The sequence below is a fragment of the Pogona vitticeps genome, chromosome 6 (assembly GCF_051106095.1).
Source record: "Pogona vitticeps strain Pit_001003342236 chromosome 6, PviZW2.1, whole genome shotgun sequence".
NCBI classification, from domain to species: Eukaryota; Metazoa; Chordata; class Lepidosauria; order Squamata; family Agamidae; genus Pogona; species Pogona vitticeps.
In genome coordinates, this window is record NC_135788.1 from 50603353 (window position 1) to 50621777 (window position 18425).

General features: G+C 40.9%; 1 protein-coding gene across 1 annotated transcript; it reads left to right on the plus strand.

Annotated features, from left to right (window-relative positions):
• The first annotated feature begins 2007 nt into the window (after positions 1–2007).
• LOC110084864 (prostatic acid phosphatase) lies at positions 2008–18106 on the plus strand. The gene is made up of 11 exons (XM_020804559.3): positions 2008–2630; positions 4279–4374; positions 5020–5106; positions 7588–7740; positions 8865–8963; positions 10383–10487; positions 11585–11717; positions 13540–13622; positions 14500–14606; positions 15593–15778; positions 17344–18106. The coding sequence occupies exons 1-10, from the start codon at positions 2508–2510 to the stop codon at positions 15747–15749; spliced, it is 1143 nt and encodes a 380-aa protein (XP_020660218.2). The 5' UTR covers positions 2008–2507; the 3' UTR covers positions 15750–15778; positions 17344–18106.
• The last annotated feature ends 319 nt before the right edge of the window (positions 18107–18425 follow it).

Sequence of the window (18425 nt, forward strand, 5' to 3'; positions counted from 1 at the left end):
ATCAATAGGGACCACCTCAGTGGGAAGGTAACAGAATTCCGTGTCTAAGTCGCACTGGCCATGTGACCACGGAAGATTGTCTTCTGACAAAAACGCTGGCTCTATGGCTTGGAGACAGGGATGAGCACCGCCCCCTAGAGTCGAACATGACTGGACAAAAATTGTCAAGGGGAACCTTTACCTTTACCTAAAGTCCTTAAGAAGTTTCAAATGGCATGCCCAGCAATTTGATAATACTATGGACTAGGGGAGATATTCCCAGTCCTAGACACAGTCTACCAAGATGTAATGAATGGGCAAAGGAAAGCAGAGCTTAGAAATTTTATTTTAAATTTAAGCACAGTCATATTTAAGGCCTGTCATTACAATTATGGTAACAATATTTCCAAAACCATTAATTATCATTTTAATAACGATTTTCAAAGTAACACTTTCCTGCTATTAAAAACCAACAATTTCAGTTTAATTAACAGTTATAATGTAGAGTAGTTAGAGCTTTGATATTTGGAAAAAGGATTCATTACAAGTAGCTAATAATTTGTAAGGAGCTACTTTCTATTAAGATGGAGTGGGTAGCCCTGTGCCATAGCAGCATGCCCACAGGTTATAAGGGGAGATTGGAGCACATGGAAGTACAGTACCCAGATATCTATGGGAGTTGCCTGGTCAGCTAAGAATAAACCCCAGTATAAGGAGTGTTGGAAGACAGCATGCTTAGTTCTCAATAGCTGCATGACTGGGATCAGTATGGTGGCAGCAGGTCAGGTTTAGACAGGTCTCATGTGAGAAGAAGCACCTGTTTACTTCCTTCCATTTAAGTGAGCAGTCATCATTCAGTTTTATGCACAAGAGCAAAACACTGCATGTGAACATTGGAATTATTTGATTTGGTGTTTGCTGGTTGGTGTTCCACAGACTGACCCACCATACACACACTGCCCACCATAACTATGGATATTTAGCAAATAAATATAGACCAAAATCCTGTTGATGTTGGTAGAAGGGCTGTATATGTTGTCATGGCTAACAGAGATGAATAGACAAGGTATCAGGGCATGCATAGATGCATAGTTGGGTGGATGACCAACCATGTGACTGATTCCTGGCACCTTGTCAAGTTTATTTTTATTTATTTATTTATACCCCGCCTATCTAGTCATTTCAACCACTCTAGGCGGCTTACAACATAAAGCATAACAAGTTCAAGAAAAATGTATAACAATTAATTAATTAAATGATTCTGCAAGATGGGAAAAATACTAAATAAATCAAATAAAGAGGGGGGAAAAGGAAAGAGGACAGGAATTAACTGGAAGGGAAGGCCTGCCTATACATCCACATTTTAGTTGGTTCTTAAAAGTACCCAGCGAGGGTGCAGTGCGAATCTCCGGAGGCAGGTTATTCCAGAGGTTGCTGGACTTACCTGCAGCAACATATGCAGTCCTTCTACAAAGACCAATAGAATTGGGGCGACAATACTTGGCATTTATACTACATTCTTTTTAGTGTTTTATGTACAGGAAATGTCACAGACATTGTCAGTAGTGGGAGATTTAGGAGAGACCAAAGGCATAACCTACTGCTAACTATGCCACATAGCTGAACAGAGAATTAACTGCTATAATATGTGGTAACATTGGCTACCATTTACACAGCTTTAGCAGAGGATTCAGAACAATAGTGGAATTATGATAGCTCTGTGCCCCCCGTCTCAAATCATGAGGCAGTATGCCTCTGCATACCACTTGCTGAAGCATTACTGCAGAGGAAAGTTATTGCTCTTATGTTTTCCTCATAGGCTTCCTGCATGAGGGCTCTTACTATGACCACAAAAATAAGTCAGTCCTAAGAGAAACAGGGCCAGCCCTACCAGTAGACAGAATGAGGCCAGGTGCTGAGGGTCAGCATGACTTGTCTCCTGCCCAACAGTTCCTTTTTATCTTTCTCCAGCCAGTCTCTTCTGTTAGTGAGCAGACCCGCATGCGCCACCTGGCTCCCCTAAACTAGCCTCCTCCATTCCAGTTTACTGGAAGATGTTATCCCACTGCCAGTACTGAATTCAGATTCAAGCAGCAGTCCAGTCAGCTGTTGCACCTGAAGCAAGGGAGGAGCTGCCTTTTTCTCTTTTGCCCCAGGCGACCAACTGTGTTGGGCCACCCTCAAAAATGAAGACACTTGCCGAACATAGCTTCGATCAAGACACTCTCACTTTTTAGTGAATACCCTTCGCCATCCTGTACCCGAGATGGAACTGACAGAATTTTTTGAAGGGACGGGAAATGTGGCCACATTTGCTGTGTGGCCCGTGTGGTGGTAAACCAGCCTCACTGAACTTTGTGTACCTAAGACATAGATCAGTAATTATAATGACCAAATTAATCTTCAAGGTAAAATACACAAAGAGAGGGAAAGGAAGTCTCCACCCCTTTGTTTGTTCATTATAAAGCACAGCATTTGCCCTCATTGGGCTATTTTCACCAAAAAGCTTTTTCCATCCTGCTTTCAGGATGGGCCCGTCGAGGGTGTGCCCGGTGTGCAGCTTCCATCTTTTTGGCTTTTCTTTCTTTAGCTTCTTCTTTGCCCTTCTTCTCCAAAGCACCACAGGAAGGGAGCTAAAGTCCGTGGTTGCAGTAAGTACAAGGCTTTGTTTCCCTGACGACAATAATATTTTAGTTTGTACTGATGGTAAATATATGTAAAATAACTGAGAGTAGAATTTGTTTCACTGTAAATAGTTTCTTTATCCCCAGGTTAGGAAAAATATGGCACGTAAAAATAAAGCTTTTAGTGTACTCTGCAAGAGTGAGTTGTACTTTCTCCTCCACCAGTTCCTGTGCTGCTTTCGCAGATGCTGATATTTCTGTTTGATTGAGTTTGAATGGAAATGTGCTGAGTTATAGAACTCTCTATTTTATTCCAACATTCCAGTGTCAAATGTTGCACTGTGTGAAGATTTGTGAGGACCTGTTTTTTTTTTTTAAGATTTCCCCTTCTGGACCGCCTAAACTCACATGCATTGTTTTCACCTACAGAGTGTGTGTGTGTGTGTGCATCTATGCACATGCGCACACAAGTGCATTATTGTTGCTGCTGCTGCTGCTGCTCTTGTTTAAGCTAACTATGTCTCATCTTTAGGAGTGTTGGCTGGTCATTTAAGCACTTATTTATTTATTTTTAGATAACACACTACCCCTTTTTTCTTTAAAAGCAGGTGGTTCTTACGTTCAATTTTCAGATCTTCCAAAATGCCTTCATCTTCCATAATAGAGTCTCGAATATGCAAAGAAAACTGGCTGGTTGCCACTTGGGGCTCAAAGCATACCCACATGTGCTTGCTTGAGGCACTCTTAGTCCAACAGCCTCTCCCACAAATCTTTCTGCAGTAGCACAGCATTAACTAGTGCCCAAAACCTATAGAAATTTTTGATAACGGAGAGCAGCAGGCTAGTAAGGTGAACTTATGGCTGTGAATTAAAAGAAATTATTCGGGATACTCATGATAATGGGAAAAGAAGGAAGTGTGTACATTGGTCCAAGAACTCTAGGATAAACTTTAGATCTACAACAAGAAGGCCCTGTAGCTGGCTTTCATGCATGTGAATTAGCTAAAGGCTAACATGGAGGCACCCTCACAGCCAGCTCTCCAGTGCAGCCAAAGCATAACAAAGAACAATCTATTTCCGGAAAGAACAGGGGTGGAATGACCTAAAAAAGGAAGTGAGCAAAGAATAGTTCAGATCAGGAAGAACAAGATATCAAGAGCCACTTTGCTACCTCTCATTATATTCCTCTGCTCAAGTTGCTTTAATTATAATGTCGGTGCACTAATTTTAACATCCAGAATTACCAAGACCATAACAATTCTGTTTTCAAATATTTTTCCATAATCTGTTAATTCTAGAAATTCCTACCATATCTTGTGTTGCGTTCTCAGAAGAACATACGACACAGACACCAGCACTATAGAAATCTGCGTTCAATTTACTGCCACTATTTTGTTTTGTACAACTGCACAGCACTTTTCTGAGACTTTGTGGCAGCTTTTTCAGCCTAACTCACTGAGACTGTGATGCAATCCACATTTACTTACAATGAAATAACAGTGGACTCTTCAAGGCCTCCCTTTGAGTAAGACTTGTATTCAATTGTTGTGTATCAGAACTACATGCTCACAATTTACATCTATTGTAGTTGCAATCATTTAATTCAGTAAATTATTTTGACATTAAATTCTAATTTCTCTGAAAACTGATACTGACTTCAACCCCATTTTACCAGGTTTTCCGACATGGTGACAGAAGCCCTATTTCTACTTTTCCTAATAATACAGTCAAAGAAGATGTTTGGCCACAAGGATATGGACAACTCACTGAGGTTTGATAAGCTGCTCTTAGAAATTAAAGTATACTCATTAATCAGAATATACCACAATAGTTCTATTTCAAATTCCACTAATTTTCCAGTGCATTTTGGTACCACAGACTCAAGACAGCATCCTGTATTCAGGTTCACGTGCATGGAAACCTGTCCCTCCAGATGTTGCTGGACTACAGCTCCTGTCTCCCCTTCCATTGACCATGTTGTATTTCACTGATGTCATCTGGAGCCCAATAACATCTGAAGAACAATGTTTCTCATCCCGGGTTGGGTGGAACTGGGAAGAGTTGTAGTTCATTGGTGGAGCACATGCGTCACAAGCAAAAGACCCCTGGCATCTCTAGGCAGATCAACAACAAAAAATCTTGCTTGAAAACCTGAAGTGCCACTGCTAATCAAGGTCAAGTTGTCAACAATACTGGGCTAGAGAGATCGGTGGTCTAACATAGTACAGAATAGACAGACAGACAGACAGATAGATAGAACATTTAAATGCATTCTAAAGAGAGAGAGATAACATGAAGCTCCAAAATCATTAGCCCAAACCTCGTCATCTCTGCTTTTTCTTATCCCGTGAGGTCTCCATTTGCACTCAGTATTGTTCTTTTATATCCCTTTTTAAAAATACTGTTGCTTCCACAGATCGGAATGCAGCAGCACTATGAGCTTGGACAATTCATAAGGAAGCGATATGGAAGCTTATTGAGTAAGGAGTACAAGAGAAAGGAGGCAAGTACTAGAACGAACAAGACACCTTTTCCTATGTACTTGAGAGTTTGGTACATGTATTGTTCTGACAAACGTGCAAAAATGGGCAGAATCAGGGGTATTTGTGCAATTCTGGGTTGCCTAAAGGCAGATCAAGGAGCTGCTGGTCACCACAATGGATTGTTTGTATCCTTCTTGACATGGATTAAATGCATACTTTAGGGGAACATCTTTACCAAAATGTGCACAAATAAGAAAGATGAAACAGAGTTTCATAATCTGATATGGAATGAGGGTAGGGCAAGAATTCAGATGGGGTTCTGAGAACTCCAACACAAAGGAAAATGACAGTGACAGATTTAGACATCCCAATATGTAAGTTAAACCTGCCTCATGAAAGCATTTGATTTGGGCCTTACAAAGTTTTGATCACGGTGTGTCTTGTACAATGATTTTCAGAAGTTGTGTGAATGATGTCAAACTGTCAAAGTTCACTTTCTCTTCTGGTTGTATATCCAGTGACTCAGTAATACGTAAGAGAACATGCTCTTTCGTTATCTCATAGGCATCCTTCAGTCTCGAGAGACCATGGTAACATGCTCTGAATTGAGGAGTGTCCTCCCCAGAGCATGAAGCCTGGGTAAAGTAATAAGGAGGATAGGCTGTTACCCAAGCAGCAAATCCCCTCTCTCCACATTGCTGAAATGGTCCAATGGAAAGGCGAGAGCCAATACAATTGGTTCCAGCAACGTCGCAGGAGTTGGCAGAACGAAACGAATGGCCTTCGGGACTCCAGCTCCGGATTTTGCCTCTAGGTTAACTCCTGAAACCTTTGCCATGAGTGGATATAGCCACAAGGCAGTGAAGATTTGAAATCGGAGTTTTCCTTCTCCTAGATGGGTTGCGTTCCATGGCTGACGAGCCCCACCTACCCAGCCTGCTCTTTAATAGTGCGGAAGTATGATCCGACCCTTAGAACCTTCCTGCCTCCCAGGTGTATACAAATCTAATTAGCTTTCCTATTTACCATATTAGGGCCAGAGATAGAATAAGAGAAGTTGAGAATATCGCGTGCCTGGGACACGCTCATTTAAAGCAGAAAGCCCCAACCTCTAGGCCCGACCTCCAGGCCATGTGGTGGGGGAGATAAAAAGAAAACCCAAGGGGGAAAAAAACTCAGCAAAATGCAAACGTACCTGGCCTTCAGCCTCAGCCCAGCTTCCCAGGGAAAAAGGCCCAGGGTCCTGGGACATGCTCATTTATTGTTCAGTTAGAAACATTCAGCAAACATTCTTCCCAAGGATTCAAGTCATCCTCACTCAGCGGTAGCCATGTTCACACATCATAGCAAGCTATGAATCCTGTTACGTAGAATCATGATGTGCACATGCAGTGTGTCAGTGCATCCAAATAATTCACTTCTCCTTTCACAAGAGTGATCAAACAAACCAGGAACCCACAGTTAATGATACCTTCACAGTATGTTCATCTCAGAATTAGAGTAAGTAAGAGTCTCAACAAGCCAGGATTTGTAAGCTCCAGATCTAGATTTCAGGTATTTTTCAGCCCAGGTTTAATTGAAAGCAATTAATCATGTTCAGATACAATGCAAAACTACATTTCATTGAATCATAGCATCCTGGTTTGTTTAACCAATCAAAGGAAAGGGGAATTTATGCACATTAACTTTTATGAGCTACTAAGAGTTCCCAAGGAACGTGGTGGCACTGCGGGCTAAACCGCAAAGGCCTTTGTGTGCTGCAGGGTCAGAAGACCAGCAATTGTAAGATCGAATCCACGCGACGGAGTGAGCGCCCATCGCTTGTCCCAGCTCCCGCCAACCTAGCGGTTCGAAAGCATGCAAATGCAAGTAGATAAATAGGGACCACCTCGGTGGGAAGGTAACGGCATTCCGTGTCTAAGTCGCACTGGCCATGTGACCACGGAAGATTGTCTTCGGACAAAAACGTTGGCTCTATGGCTTGGAAACGGGGATGAGCACCGCCCCCTAGAGTCGAACATGACTGGACAAAAAATTGTCAAGGGGAACCTTTACCTTAAGAGTTCCCAAGCGAAAGTGGTCATATCTGATTGCTCATGCAATGCTCTCCCAATGGCTCAGATGAGAGACAATTTCTCAAGATACACTCAGATCAGTGTTACTGTGACTGTCGCCTGTTAGAATTTGATACACCATCCCGTACTTTCTTTTACTGTCCAAAATATGCAACAGCAAGAAAGCAATTCCTTCAAAAATAGCTACTGAAATATTCAGCCTTCTAAAAGTACTCTTGAGCAGTCTTTGCAAAAAAAAAAAAAGTGTATTGTAGAGATGGTAAATTTCTGTTTTAGCATATTTTTAAAATCTAAAACTTGACACGATATATGGTTTCAGGGCTATTAAACCTAAATAAGCTTGACCTGACTTTTAATGAGCCAAAATTCATAGTTTGCTGAGACATGTAAATGCTGGTATGTCCCCCGCCCCACTGCTTTTTCTAGCTGTATGTCCGAAGTACAGATTATGATCGAACTATTATGAGCGCTCTGGCTAATCTGGCAGGACTTTATCCTCCTACTGGCAGCCAAATCTGGAACCCTGACCTCCTTTGGCAGCCCATACCAGTTCATACTGTGCCTAATTACAAGGATAAGGTAAGGAAATGTGTACACAGTGTTCTTCACCTACTGTCATATTTTTAAAAGAGAACCTCTGGAAGAGATCCCACACTTTGCAGCTTGAGGGTCCTTTGGAAGAACTACCATTCCCACAATGCTTTGCAACCAACACACAATAAGCTAATACGATGGCATGGTGGCAGCAGAGTGGGGAAGGAAATCCCTGCCCTCTTTTTTCTTTTCTTGCTTTCCAATTTATTTCTGCCCTTTGGTAAATTTAGGAACAGAGAGAAATGTGTTTAGGAGTGCAGAAAAGACTGGCAAGGAGATATGAAAATGCGATAGGGGAAACAGGGCATTCTTCTTCTTCTGCTTGGTTTTATTCTGAACTACAAAAGAACCAAGAGGCTTGTTAAAAGTGCCTTTCCTTTTCAGGTGAGCTGGGCTTCTGATTTTTTTGGACCTGACTTCAGAGAACTTAGCCTGCATCTGTACTTGCAATACAGATAGGTAGAATCTCTCATAGGTAGAGAACAGGAACCACATCCATCAAAATGTTGGCTACATCATAAGCAGCCTCTAATTTGACAGGGAAGATATCTCATCCAGCTGTGCCCAGATGGGATCCCACCCTCCTTGCTTGTGGGTTGGATTCAGATATGAGTGCATGTAACTTTGCTGGTGGGAGCCCATTTCTTCATCTACTCTTCTCTATAGCAGCTTCTCAAAAACAGGTGGGGGGTTACAGTTGAATGGGCTGAACTGTGGTGCAAGAACTCTTTACCATAGGATGCGGTGATGGCATCTGGCCTAGAGGCCTTTAAAAGGTGATTGGACAGATTCCTGGAGGAAAAGTCCATCACAGATTACAAGCCATGGTGGGGATGTATAATCTCCAGGCTTAGAAGGAAGGTACCTCAAAATGCCAGATGCAGGGGAGGGGTATCAGGAGACAGGTATCTAGTTGTCCCATGTGCTCCCAGATGCATCTGATGGGGCCACTGTGAGATCCAGGAAGCTGGACTACATGGGCCCTTGGCCTGATCCAGCAGGGCTCTTCTTAGGTTCTTATGAGGGAAGGAGATCTCAGATAATTAAATGAAGGCATTGTGCACGAGCAGAGTCTAGCTAGATAATACATTTTCTTATTTCTATTCCAGTTGCTTATATTTCCATGGCCTTACTGCAAGCGGTTTTATTTACTTCTAAAAGAAACGATGAAATCAAACGATGCCCGTGGTATGATCCAGTCACAAATGGTAAGAAAAGGAACAAAAGTAATATTAAATTAGGCTTTGACCACTAAATGTTTTCAGTTTCCTGGTGCACATTTTCAGAAGGGCTGCAACTGGCAATTTTGGCACTGAGGGCAAGAAGCACAAAATAGTCTACCTCCATCTTTTCTGGTGGCAGTAGATCAGGTTGCACACAGTTGCCTTTTTACACTAAATGCACAGAAGGATACTTACTTCTCCCTTGCAGATGCAGACATCCAATGCCAATCTCCACATTGTTATATATTGCTCCAACAGCTTGTTTGTTTGTTTGTAATATTTTTACTCCACCTTTCTTCTTAACTCATTAAAAGACAACATTAAAAGCTAAATACAGTAAGTACAGTGGTGCCTCGCTTAACGAGCGCACCGTTTAACGACAAATCTGCATAGCGATCTCTTTTTTGAGATCCCAAAAGCGATCACATTGCGATGTTTTAATGGGTAAAACATCGCATTGCGATGATTGGTAAGCTTTTCGCTTACCGATCTTCACATGTTTTTTTCAACAGCTGATCGGCGGTTCCAAAATGGCTGCCACGCACCCAAAATGGCCGCCGCAACCATTTTCGCGCCCTTCCCTCGCTTACTGAGGGCGCAAAAATGGCGGCGCTATGGAGGAACTTCGCTGAATGGTGAGTTTAGGGCCACATAGGAACGCATTAAACCAAGTTTAATGCATTCCTATGGGGTTTTCCGTTCCGTTTAGCGATGTTTTTGCATAGCGACGATTAATCCAGAACGGATTAACGTCGCTATGCGGGGCACCACTGTATACAAATATCTCAAAGGGTCAAATACCACACTACAGCATGGTAAACAAAAGCAACACCAAAAACACACTCAATGTAGCAAAAGCAAAGCGTGCTGCTTATATACCACCCCTTGGTGCTTAAAGCACACTCTAGAGAGTTTACAATTTAATTATGCAAGCTACACATTGCCTCCCCACTCCCAAGAAACTGGGTATTCAAGTAAGACAAAATAATCCGATTAACAACCAATTAACAACTGATTCACTGATGTAGTGTAGTGAATAAAGCATCAAACTAGGACACAAGAGACCTAGATTCAAATCCCCGCTCAATTCTGGAAACTCCCTGATGGGCTGCAATAGAAAACCACTCTTAAAAAACCCAATGTGGGTCGCCATAATTCAGAACTGACTTGACGGCACACAAGCTCACCCTTTTCTTTAGTTATGGTAGATAACACGAGTGTTGGTGCTTTTCTCTGTTATTGTAATTGTTCCTTTATTCCTTGCCCTATGAATCCTGCATTTCAGCAGCAGATTAACAGCAGGTTTGCTAGATAAATTCCAATTTCATCAGTCAGCACCAGGAGAAAACCAATCCATCTCCACATTTGAATTACATTGACAGACCCTTCTGCTTTTTCTTTCAGCCATTTCTAGCTCAAATGGCAAGCAACATGGGATACGACATAAAGACTCTTCTGGACTTTACAAATCAAAAACTCTGGAAAGCATATGACGCTTTATTAGTTCAGGTACTTTTGATAAATTTGTATGACACACTGGGCCACAAAAACAAACAGAAACCAAAACAAAAAAGGAAATCAGGAATGATTGGAGGGGGTCTATTTTTTGCCCCTTCATAGAATTGTTTGTCTCTGCGTGTATCCAGATTTGTACCCCAGCACTGTCTCGTCGTCCACTTGTCTCTGAGTGTCTCTCCACCTTCTTTCATTTTATTTCTTAGCACTCAAAATCTATGAAGGAAGGAAAGATGGAATGGCTGCCCAATGTCTTTTGAATAGTGGTTTTAGGAGTCCTATGTCTAAACCTACCTTAGATCTAAATCCTTAGATCTAAATCTAGGATACCAGATCATAGGCCAAACTGATTGGCTGGTGGCTCTGTTGCTTGGGCAGGTCAAGATAAACAAAGCCATGCTGCAGAGGTGAAGACATTGTTGGACACCAACTCCCATCAACCCCAACAACCTGGCCAATCTTCAGTGATAAACAAAATCAAACAACACAGAGAAGATGGCAGGCCCTTCATTTCTGTCATAATGAAGGGAGGAACGTTAATGCTGGGTAGAGGTTTCCATGACTCTCAAGGAAGATGCTATTGAGAGAGTATCTTAAAAATTGCGGTAGGACTTTCACCCCCACACAGCACTTTAAGTTTATCTTAATTGGCCTATAAACTTCAGACATGACAAAAATATCCCTGCTCACAGCCAATCTCTTCAGAAAACTGGCTCTAGAGGATTTCCAACCTACCTGAGCATATTTTGGGGGCTTGAGAAGGCTACAGTGAAGAGAGTGCTACTGCACCCTCCACTATACATTTACCTTATGCTTTTTCCTAATTGTAATAATGGGAGCAACTCCATCATTACTGACGCTTGAATCCTTGCCTTTTTGTTGTTTCAGTTTCTTTTTTTCTTTTAAAAACGTTGTTGTATTATACATTTAACGTGTGGCTGTAGTACTATGGCATCTTGTGGTTGTGAAAAAGTAGGACAGAATAGCTTAAAAATATATCCACACTGGAAGTCTGTAAATGAGAAAGAGGGGGAAAGAGATCTGTCTCAGAGCGCTCTCTCTTTTTTAAATTTCTGGTTTATTTGTCATAGAAAATCCATGGAAAACCTCTGCCGGCCTGGGCCACAGCACAAAACATGTATAAGCTGAGAAGGATTTTGGAGTATGCTTTAAATGCCTTGTTTGGGGTACACAAAAGAGAAGAAAAGTCACGACTGGAAGGAGGTGAGCAAAAAACCCAGAGCAAAATATTTCTCAGTGATATGTCTCTTAAATCTTGTGAGCTTTTTCTTCTAAAGCCATTCCCAGATGTTGTTTAAGTATAATGTAAATGAGGAGGGTGCAGTTCCACTGTGGCAGCAGGCTTCACTCTTGACTTGAAAAATTACTCCTTAAATCCCAATGTCACCATTATTTCTAATTTAATTTCCCCATTGCTCATTACTTTATTCACTATTTTTAGTTAGCTTAATACCGTTTGGCAGCAGATTCCATCAAAAGACTAAGAGAAATTGTCTAAAATTTGAAAAACCCACTCAGAATCTCCAAAAAGCACTTTTGATGCCCTGCTCATGTGGAAAAAGTGCAACGTAAACTTTACTGTTATGTAGGAAAAATCATTACCAGCCATTATATCACACTTGCTCAAGCAGTGAGATAACTGGATTGCAATCACAAGGCAAGGAGGACTACATGAGGCAAACCCAGAAATTCTTGAGGCTCTCTCTTTTCTTTCCCTTCTTGTTACTTCAGTAAGCTAAAAAGACTTTCTGCCCTGCAGAACGATGAAACATCCCTCCTCCCCTGCGCCATCAGCAGAACTTGGGAACATTACTCTTTTAATGGCAATACCCAGCATCCACATGTTACTGACCATGCTAGCTTGGAGATGCTGCTGGGAGCTTTAGTCCACAAAATAATGTTTCCAAGCTCTGACCATGGAGAGCTCTTTGACTAAATTCAACCCCTGCTCTGGCAACAAATTTCATCCATTTTGGGTATGGTGGTCCCTGGAAGTCCAGAGTGTTCAAGGGCAATACAGTGACTTCAAGAAGTGTAAAGGTGCACATACAACATATTAGCCCAAATACCCACAGTTGAGAAGCTCCACATGCACAAAAAACCTGCTTAAGCATGCTTCCACCAACGGGGGTGGAGGGGAATAAATTGTAGCCATGCCTAAAATGTAAGATATGCCCCCAAACGTGCTTACATTTGAAGGAAAAAAGCAAAATAAGAGAGAGAGCTTGTCCTAGAAAAAAAACCCTCAAAATACTGGAATCAGTCAAGGACGAGATGTGAAGTTGGGAAAGAGATGCAGCTGCTGACTCTGTAGAAGTATATATTTCTAATCAACCTCAACAGCCTGAAAGACTGTCAAGAGGGGAATGTTTCAACTATGATGGTGTGTGTGTGTGTGTGTGTGTGTGTGTGTGTGTGTGTGTGTGTGTGAGAGAGAGAGAGAGAGAGAGAGAGAGAGAGAGAGAGAGAGAGAGAGAGAGAGAGAGAGAGAGAGATCAAAACAAAACAAAGTTTGGCCACGCTTGAAGAAAATAACCTTTATTGGAAATAGCAGCACTTGGTCCTCTGCCTTAAAGGTGGATAAAGTACCCACATGCATCTCTCCATGACACCCAGTGGGCCACTTAAGGGTTTCCCTACCCAAACCATCCCCTCCTTCATTTTAGAGCTTTAAAAATGCCCTTCATGTCCTCTTGCAGAAACATGCATTTTGAAGTTTTAAAAAATTGTGGTGTTGGAAGTATGGGTTGAGGAGGTGGGTGCTATGCGATCAGATTATATATGTCTAGATTTTAAGTGCTTGCCTGTTCCACATCTATTGATACCACTGGTGTTATCAATATTGTGGTTAAAACTTGAAGGCATGGTTAGAATTCAGCATACCTTTCACTCAGAAGGCAGTTAGAACTTCTCGAGCCTGTTTGAAGAATAACCCAGCCTTATCACATTGGATGAATGATAACAAGATGGTTGGAAATGTTTCATGGTTTCTCCAGCAGTTGTATAATTTCTCACCTCCATTCAGGTGTTCTAGTGAAAGAAATTCTGGAAAAGTTGACACAAGTTGCAGAGTCTGCTATGCAAACCAAACTGATCATGTATTCAGCAGTAAGTAGTGCCATTTTAAAATGACTACATATCCTATAGCTTAGGTGCCAATCAGCTTGGAAACACAATCTGAGAAGATATGGCAGGAAGCATGATGACTAGGAAAGAACCTACAAAACTTCTACAGACTGCAACATTTTTAAAAGTGCTGTCTAAATTCTCCCATTATGCCTGACTGCTCATGACATCAGGCATGAGTGGGCAGCTTTGGCAGATGAATAAGCCAATTTCAGAGGACCAGATTCTCAGATGGGCTGATCCACCTTCAGTGGACACATGCAGTTGAAATCTGGTGCAGATGTGCAACCAGAAGTGGGGGGAAATCCTGTTTCTGATTTCATGGAAACTGCATTTTGGGACTGTATGGAGAACATATGTGGCCAACCATGCTAGAGGCACCCTCAAGCATCATCCTACTTATAGCATTATCCTACACTGCATGCTTTATGAATGCCTCTGGACATCATTACATTTCTTCTTTTTCTTCAAAGTAACCTTAGGAATTTTGAATTAATTTCGCAATGCAGTCTTTTGCTCAAACAAAGACGATCACAATTCATTTTTAAACTGCATTTTGAGAAAAAAAATACATTCATAAATGAATCATATTGAGATAAAATATTAATTCCTAAGTAATAATTGCTAGATTTGGAACCAGCCTAATCTCACAGCCCCATTCTTGCACATTTCTTTATACTCTTTCTTCCAACAATTTTGTAAGAGTTATCCTAATTGATATTTCAAGAATCATAAAATTAAGAGTGTGATCCACTGAGCTCAATGGTGGCTACTTCTGAGTAGATATATGCAAGATTATCTTGTAAATCTCTCCCAAGATACTTCCTGTAACAACCATTCTTCCTCTTCCTTTTTACAGCATGATATGACATTAGTTGCTCTCCATGTAGCGCTGGATATTTTCAATCAACGACTGCCTCCCTATGCAGCTTGCCATTTTTTTGAACTATATAAAGAAGATAATGGGCAAGTATTACTAATATTAATATATACAAGGCTTGATAGCTCAGGGGTTTAGGTATCTGGCTGGGGAACCAGAGGTTGGGAGTATGATTTCCCCACAGTGAGTAGAGTCCTGTAGAGCTAGCCTGTGTGACCTTGGGCAAGCTGCACATTCCCAGGATGACTCCAGGCAAAGGGAATGGTAAACCACTTCTGAGTGTTCTCTACCTGAAAACCCTAAAAAGGGTCGCCATAAGTCAGGATTGACTTGATGGCACATGATTATTATTAATATATGCTAATTCATTCAATAATCAGCTGCAATATATAGGGTGAATTGATGCAAAATCTACCTATCTTCTTACATGAGACCGAACATGGTATTTGGCCCGACAGGTTTTGAGGTGCTTAAGAAAGAAGCAAAAGCTGCCTTGGGAACTGAAGCTCAGCTTTTGAAAATGGGTTTCATAGATGAGTGGCTGAGCATCTGACTTTTGAAAGACAAGTGGGGTTAAAAGAGTCATTGCACACCCAACAGAAGTATATGTTTTGCTTGCTTGCTTGCACTTTTAGCAAAGCCAGGAAAAACATATTTTATTGGACAATACCCAGAATGTTTGCAACCCGGCATTCAGCTCGTTATTCTGGGAGCTATAGTCTAAGGCCAGAATTCTGTTCTTTCAACAGCCTGTTGTGCAAGTGAATCTGTGAGCATGTGCAAGGAGGCATCTGGCATTTCTTTGTGCAAGCCCACTTCTTTCCAATGAGGCAATCTCTGCTTGCACATTGGGATGCCACTCCATAACACTATGGTGGGAGTGTAATGCTCCAGCAACAGGATCTGGGCTTTATGAATTTCCTCTGTTAGCAACATGGAACTGAACATCTCTATCTCTCTCTCTCTTTTTTTTTTTGTATGATAAAGAATTGCATTTATTAAAACAACTAAATTGTGCTCCAATAAGAGAAGACCTCAATTGTCTTTTTCTTTTCGGTGCCATAAAAATCAGAGAACACACCATTGAGATGCACTTTCGGAATGGTACAAATGAACCTTTTCAGTTCACTTTGCCAGGATGTTCTGCAGCTTGTCCACTAGCAAAGTTTAAACAACTGGTTTCTCCTATCATGGCTGATAATGTGGAAAAAGAATGCAAGAAGATATAAGATATTTACATTCACCATGTAAATGACAGGTGAGATACCTATCTATCTATCTATCTATCTATCTATCTATCTATCTATCTATCTATCTATCTATCTATCTATCTATCTATCTATCTATCTACCTACCTACCTACCTACCTACCTACCTACCTACCTACCTACCTACCTACCTACCTACCTACCTACCTACCTACCTACCTACCTACCTACCTACCTACCTACCTACCTACCTACCTACCTACCTACCTACCTACCTACCTACCTACCTACCTACCTACCTACCTACCTACCTACCTACCTACCTACCTACCTACCTAGTATATTACTATATTCCATGCTTGACTCAGGCCTTCCCTGTTTTCACTGTGCTTTAGAGAAGTCATAATTGATGAATCGGCTCCCCGTGCATCTCACATTTGCTCATAAATACTTCTCTCCTTCTTTCTCTTCCATTGGATTAACAATCAGGAGTGGACAAACATTCCTTTCAATGATTGAATGATTGCATTCTCTCAGTGAGAATTCACCAAGGGCCGTGAGCTCTGTGGATGGGGCCAGACCCAGCTTTGAGGTGTCCTTCTGCCTCCCCTCATCTATGGAATGCTCTCTCCAGTGAGGCCTGCCAGGCTCCATTTTCTTTTTAATGCCAAATGATGTAAATCTTCACTTGCTTTTCTCTGACATGCAAGACTGAGGAGCCACAAACCTATTCCCCTCACCTTATGAAAGGACAAAGTATTGCTGAGCTTTTGACAAGAGAAGAGAACAAGAGCAAGAACTATTATTTTGCAGAAACTAAGCAAAGTTACTCAAATAATTCTTTAATGGAAATTATGTAAACTGCACAAAATGATGGTGGCCTGGTGCTTTGTTGCATGATCTTAGAAACATTGGAGAGAGCATTTACATATTGGCACTAACAATCAACTAATCCTTCTGTGCTTACTGTGTGTGTCTTCTGCCTCTCAAATGGAAAGGACATTAACAGTAGTTGCATGCATAGGCAACTTGTGCAAATTACAAAGACCTTGAAAAGGTCTTATCTAGAGGAGAGGAACCTTGTGCGGTTTAAAAAATTTATGTCAAGGTGTCTCCTCAAATTAAAACAGGCTAAATCGTATGTTTTTAATGTCTGTGTTTTAAACTTTCATATAGTTTCATTTTAAGATACCTTGAGTCTTTCTTCCTCAAAGATGTATGAAAGATTTTAATAGTAGTTATCGCGACAATAATAACAATACTAAACTGAACATACCAACAGGAATCCTACTGGTGCTTGCATAACTTGCCATGGCTAACTGCTGCTAATTGATGTGGTGCTAGGGATTATCTTTGTTGCAAAGTCAGGTAGGTGATGAGATGATTGAACATGGCCTGGTATCTCATAAATTAGCCACAATTAGCTGCGTATAGCAAGTTAGGCAAAACTTGTGCAAACAGTAACAGGATTCTGTCGAAAGCTAAAATATATGAAAGCATATACGTAATATACAAGGTGTGTTCCTGTTTCCCAGCCATATATGCATTCCTAAACGCTGGCAGTGCTGTTATCCTTTGACATATTCTTTTTATGTTTCATTATTATCTACCGCAGTCAAGATCAAAGTGAAAAGAAGTGCAAAGTGGAGCCAAGTCAACATTCAAGCAGAAGGAAACATGATATAACAATGTAATAAAATACCAGGCGTGCTAGATGAGGCTTTCCCCATCAGCTAGATGGTTCTCTTTCCTGCGATTATTGTTAATCAAATAAAAATATAAAAATCTTGTGGGAAAAGTGTAATAAATCAGTCTTTTAAAAAACCCACATCAACCACCATGTTATTTCCTCAGATGCAGTTACTGGAACAAAGTTTTATTTTGAAGTCTTAGTGATAAAGTTACCCACTCTTACTTGTTAGCCCTGCCATTTCTCATTTAAACACATATTATAAACTTCCAGAATTATGATTATGTAAAGGCTGGATTCAGTAGCATCTTTAAAACTAGCTTTCTTTTTTACACAACATAAGCAATTGGAATTGGTTTATTTTTGATTAATTTTATTATGTCTAATATTGTTTCAGTTCAGTTTCCAAGGTTTTCCAGAGGAGTTTTCACTTTTCTCACATGTAATTGTCTACCTAATCCACTGAATTTTCCATAAAATCCAGATAACATCATCTCTCACTTTTATCCCTCCTACATTTTCTCACAGCTATTTCTGGTTTCATTTTTCCTTTCCACAAAACTGTTTGTTAAGGAGGAAAATGAAGAATAGCCACACAATTGCTTTTCATTAGTGCCACCAGAAGCTGTCTTTCTGAAGCACCCTTACACATGTTTTAGCACATTTTGTTCCTGACATTATAATTTCCCACCCTGTCACAACCGGTTGGTGTTACATACAGTTTAATGGAGCATGGAAGGTTCTTTGTTATGCTGCTGCCCTGATCATTTGACTCTGATTTAAATAATTTTAGAAATCTGAACTTATTGGTCATGTAGACTAATAAAGTGAAAAACAGATTCACACCAAATGTCATTAGCTAAATTTCTTCTCGTGACCTTTCAGAGAAGCGTATTAGGGTTGCAGGCATGATCAATACATCAGTGTGATTTGTTCAGCAAAGGTTAAAAGCTTTAATAGCAAATTAAAATTCATCCTTTGGTTATTGGTTGAACTGACAATATTCA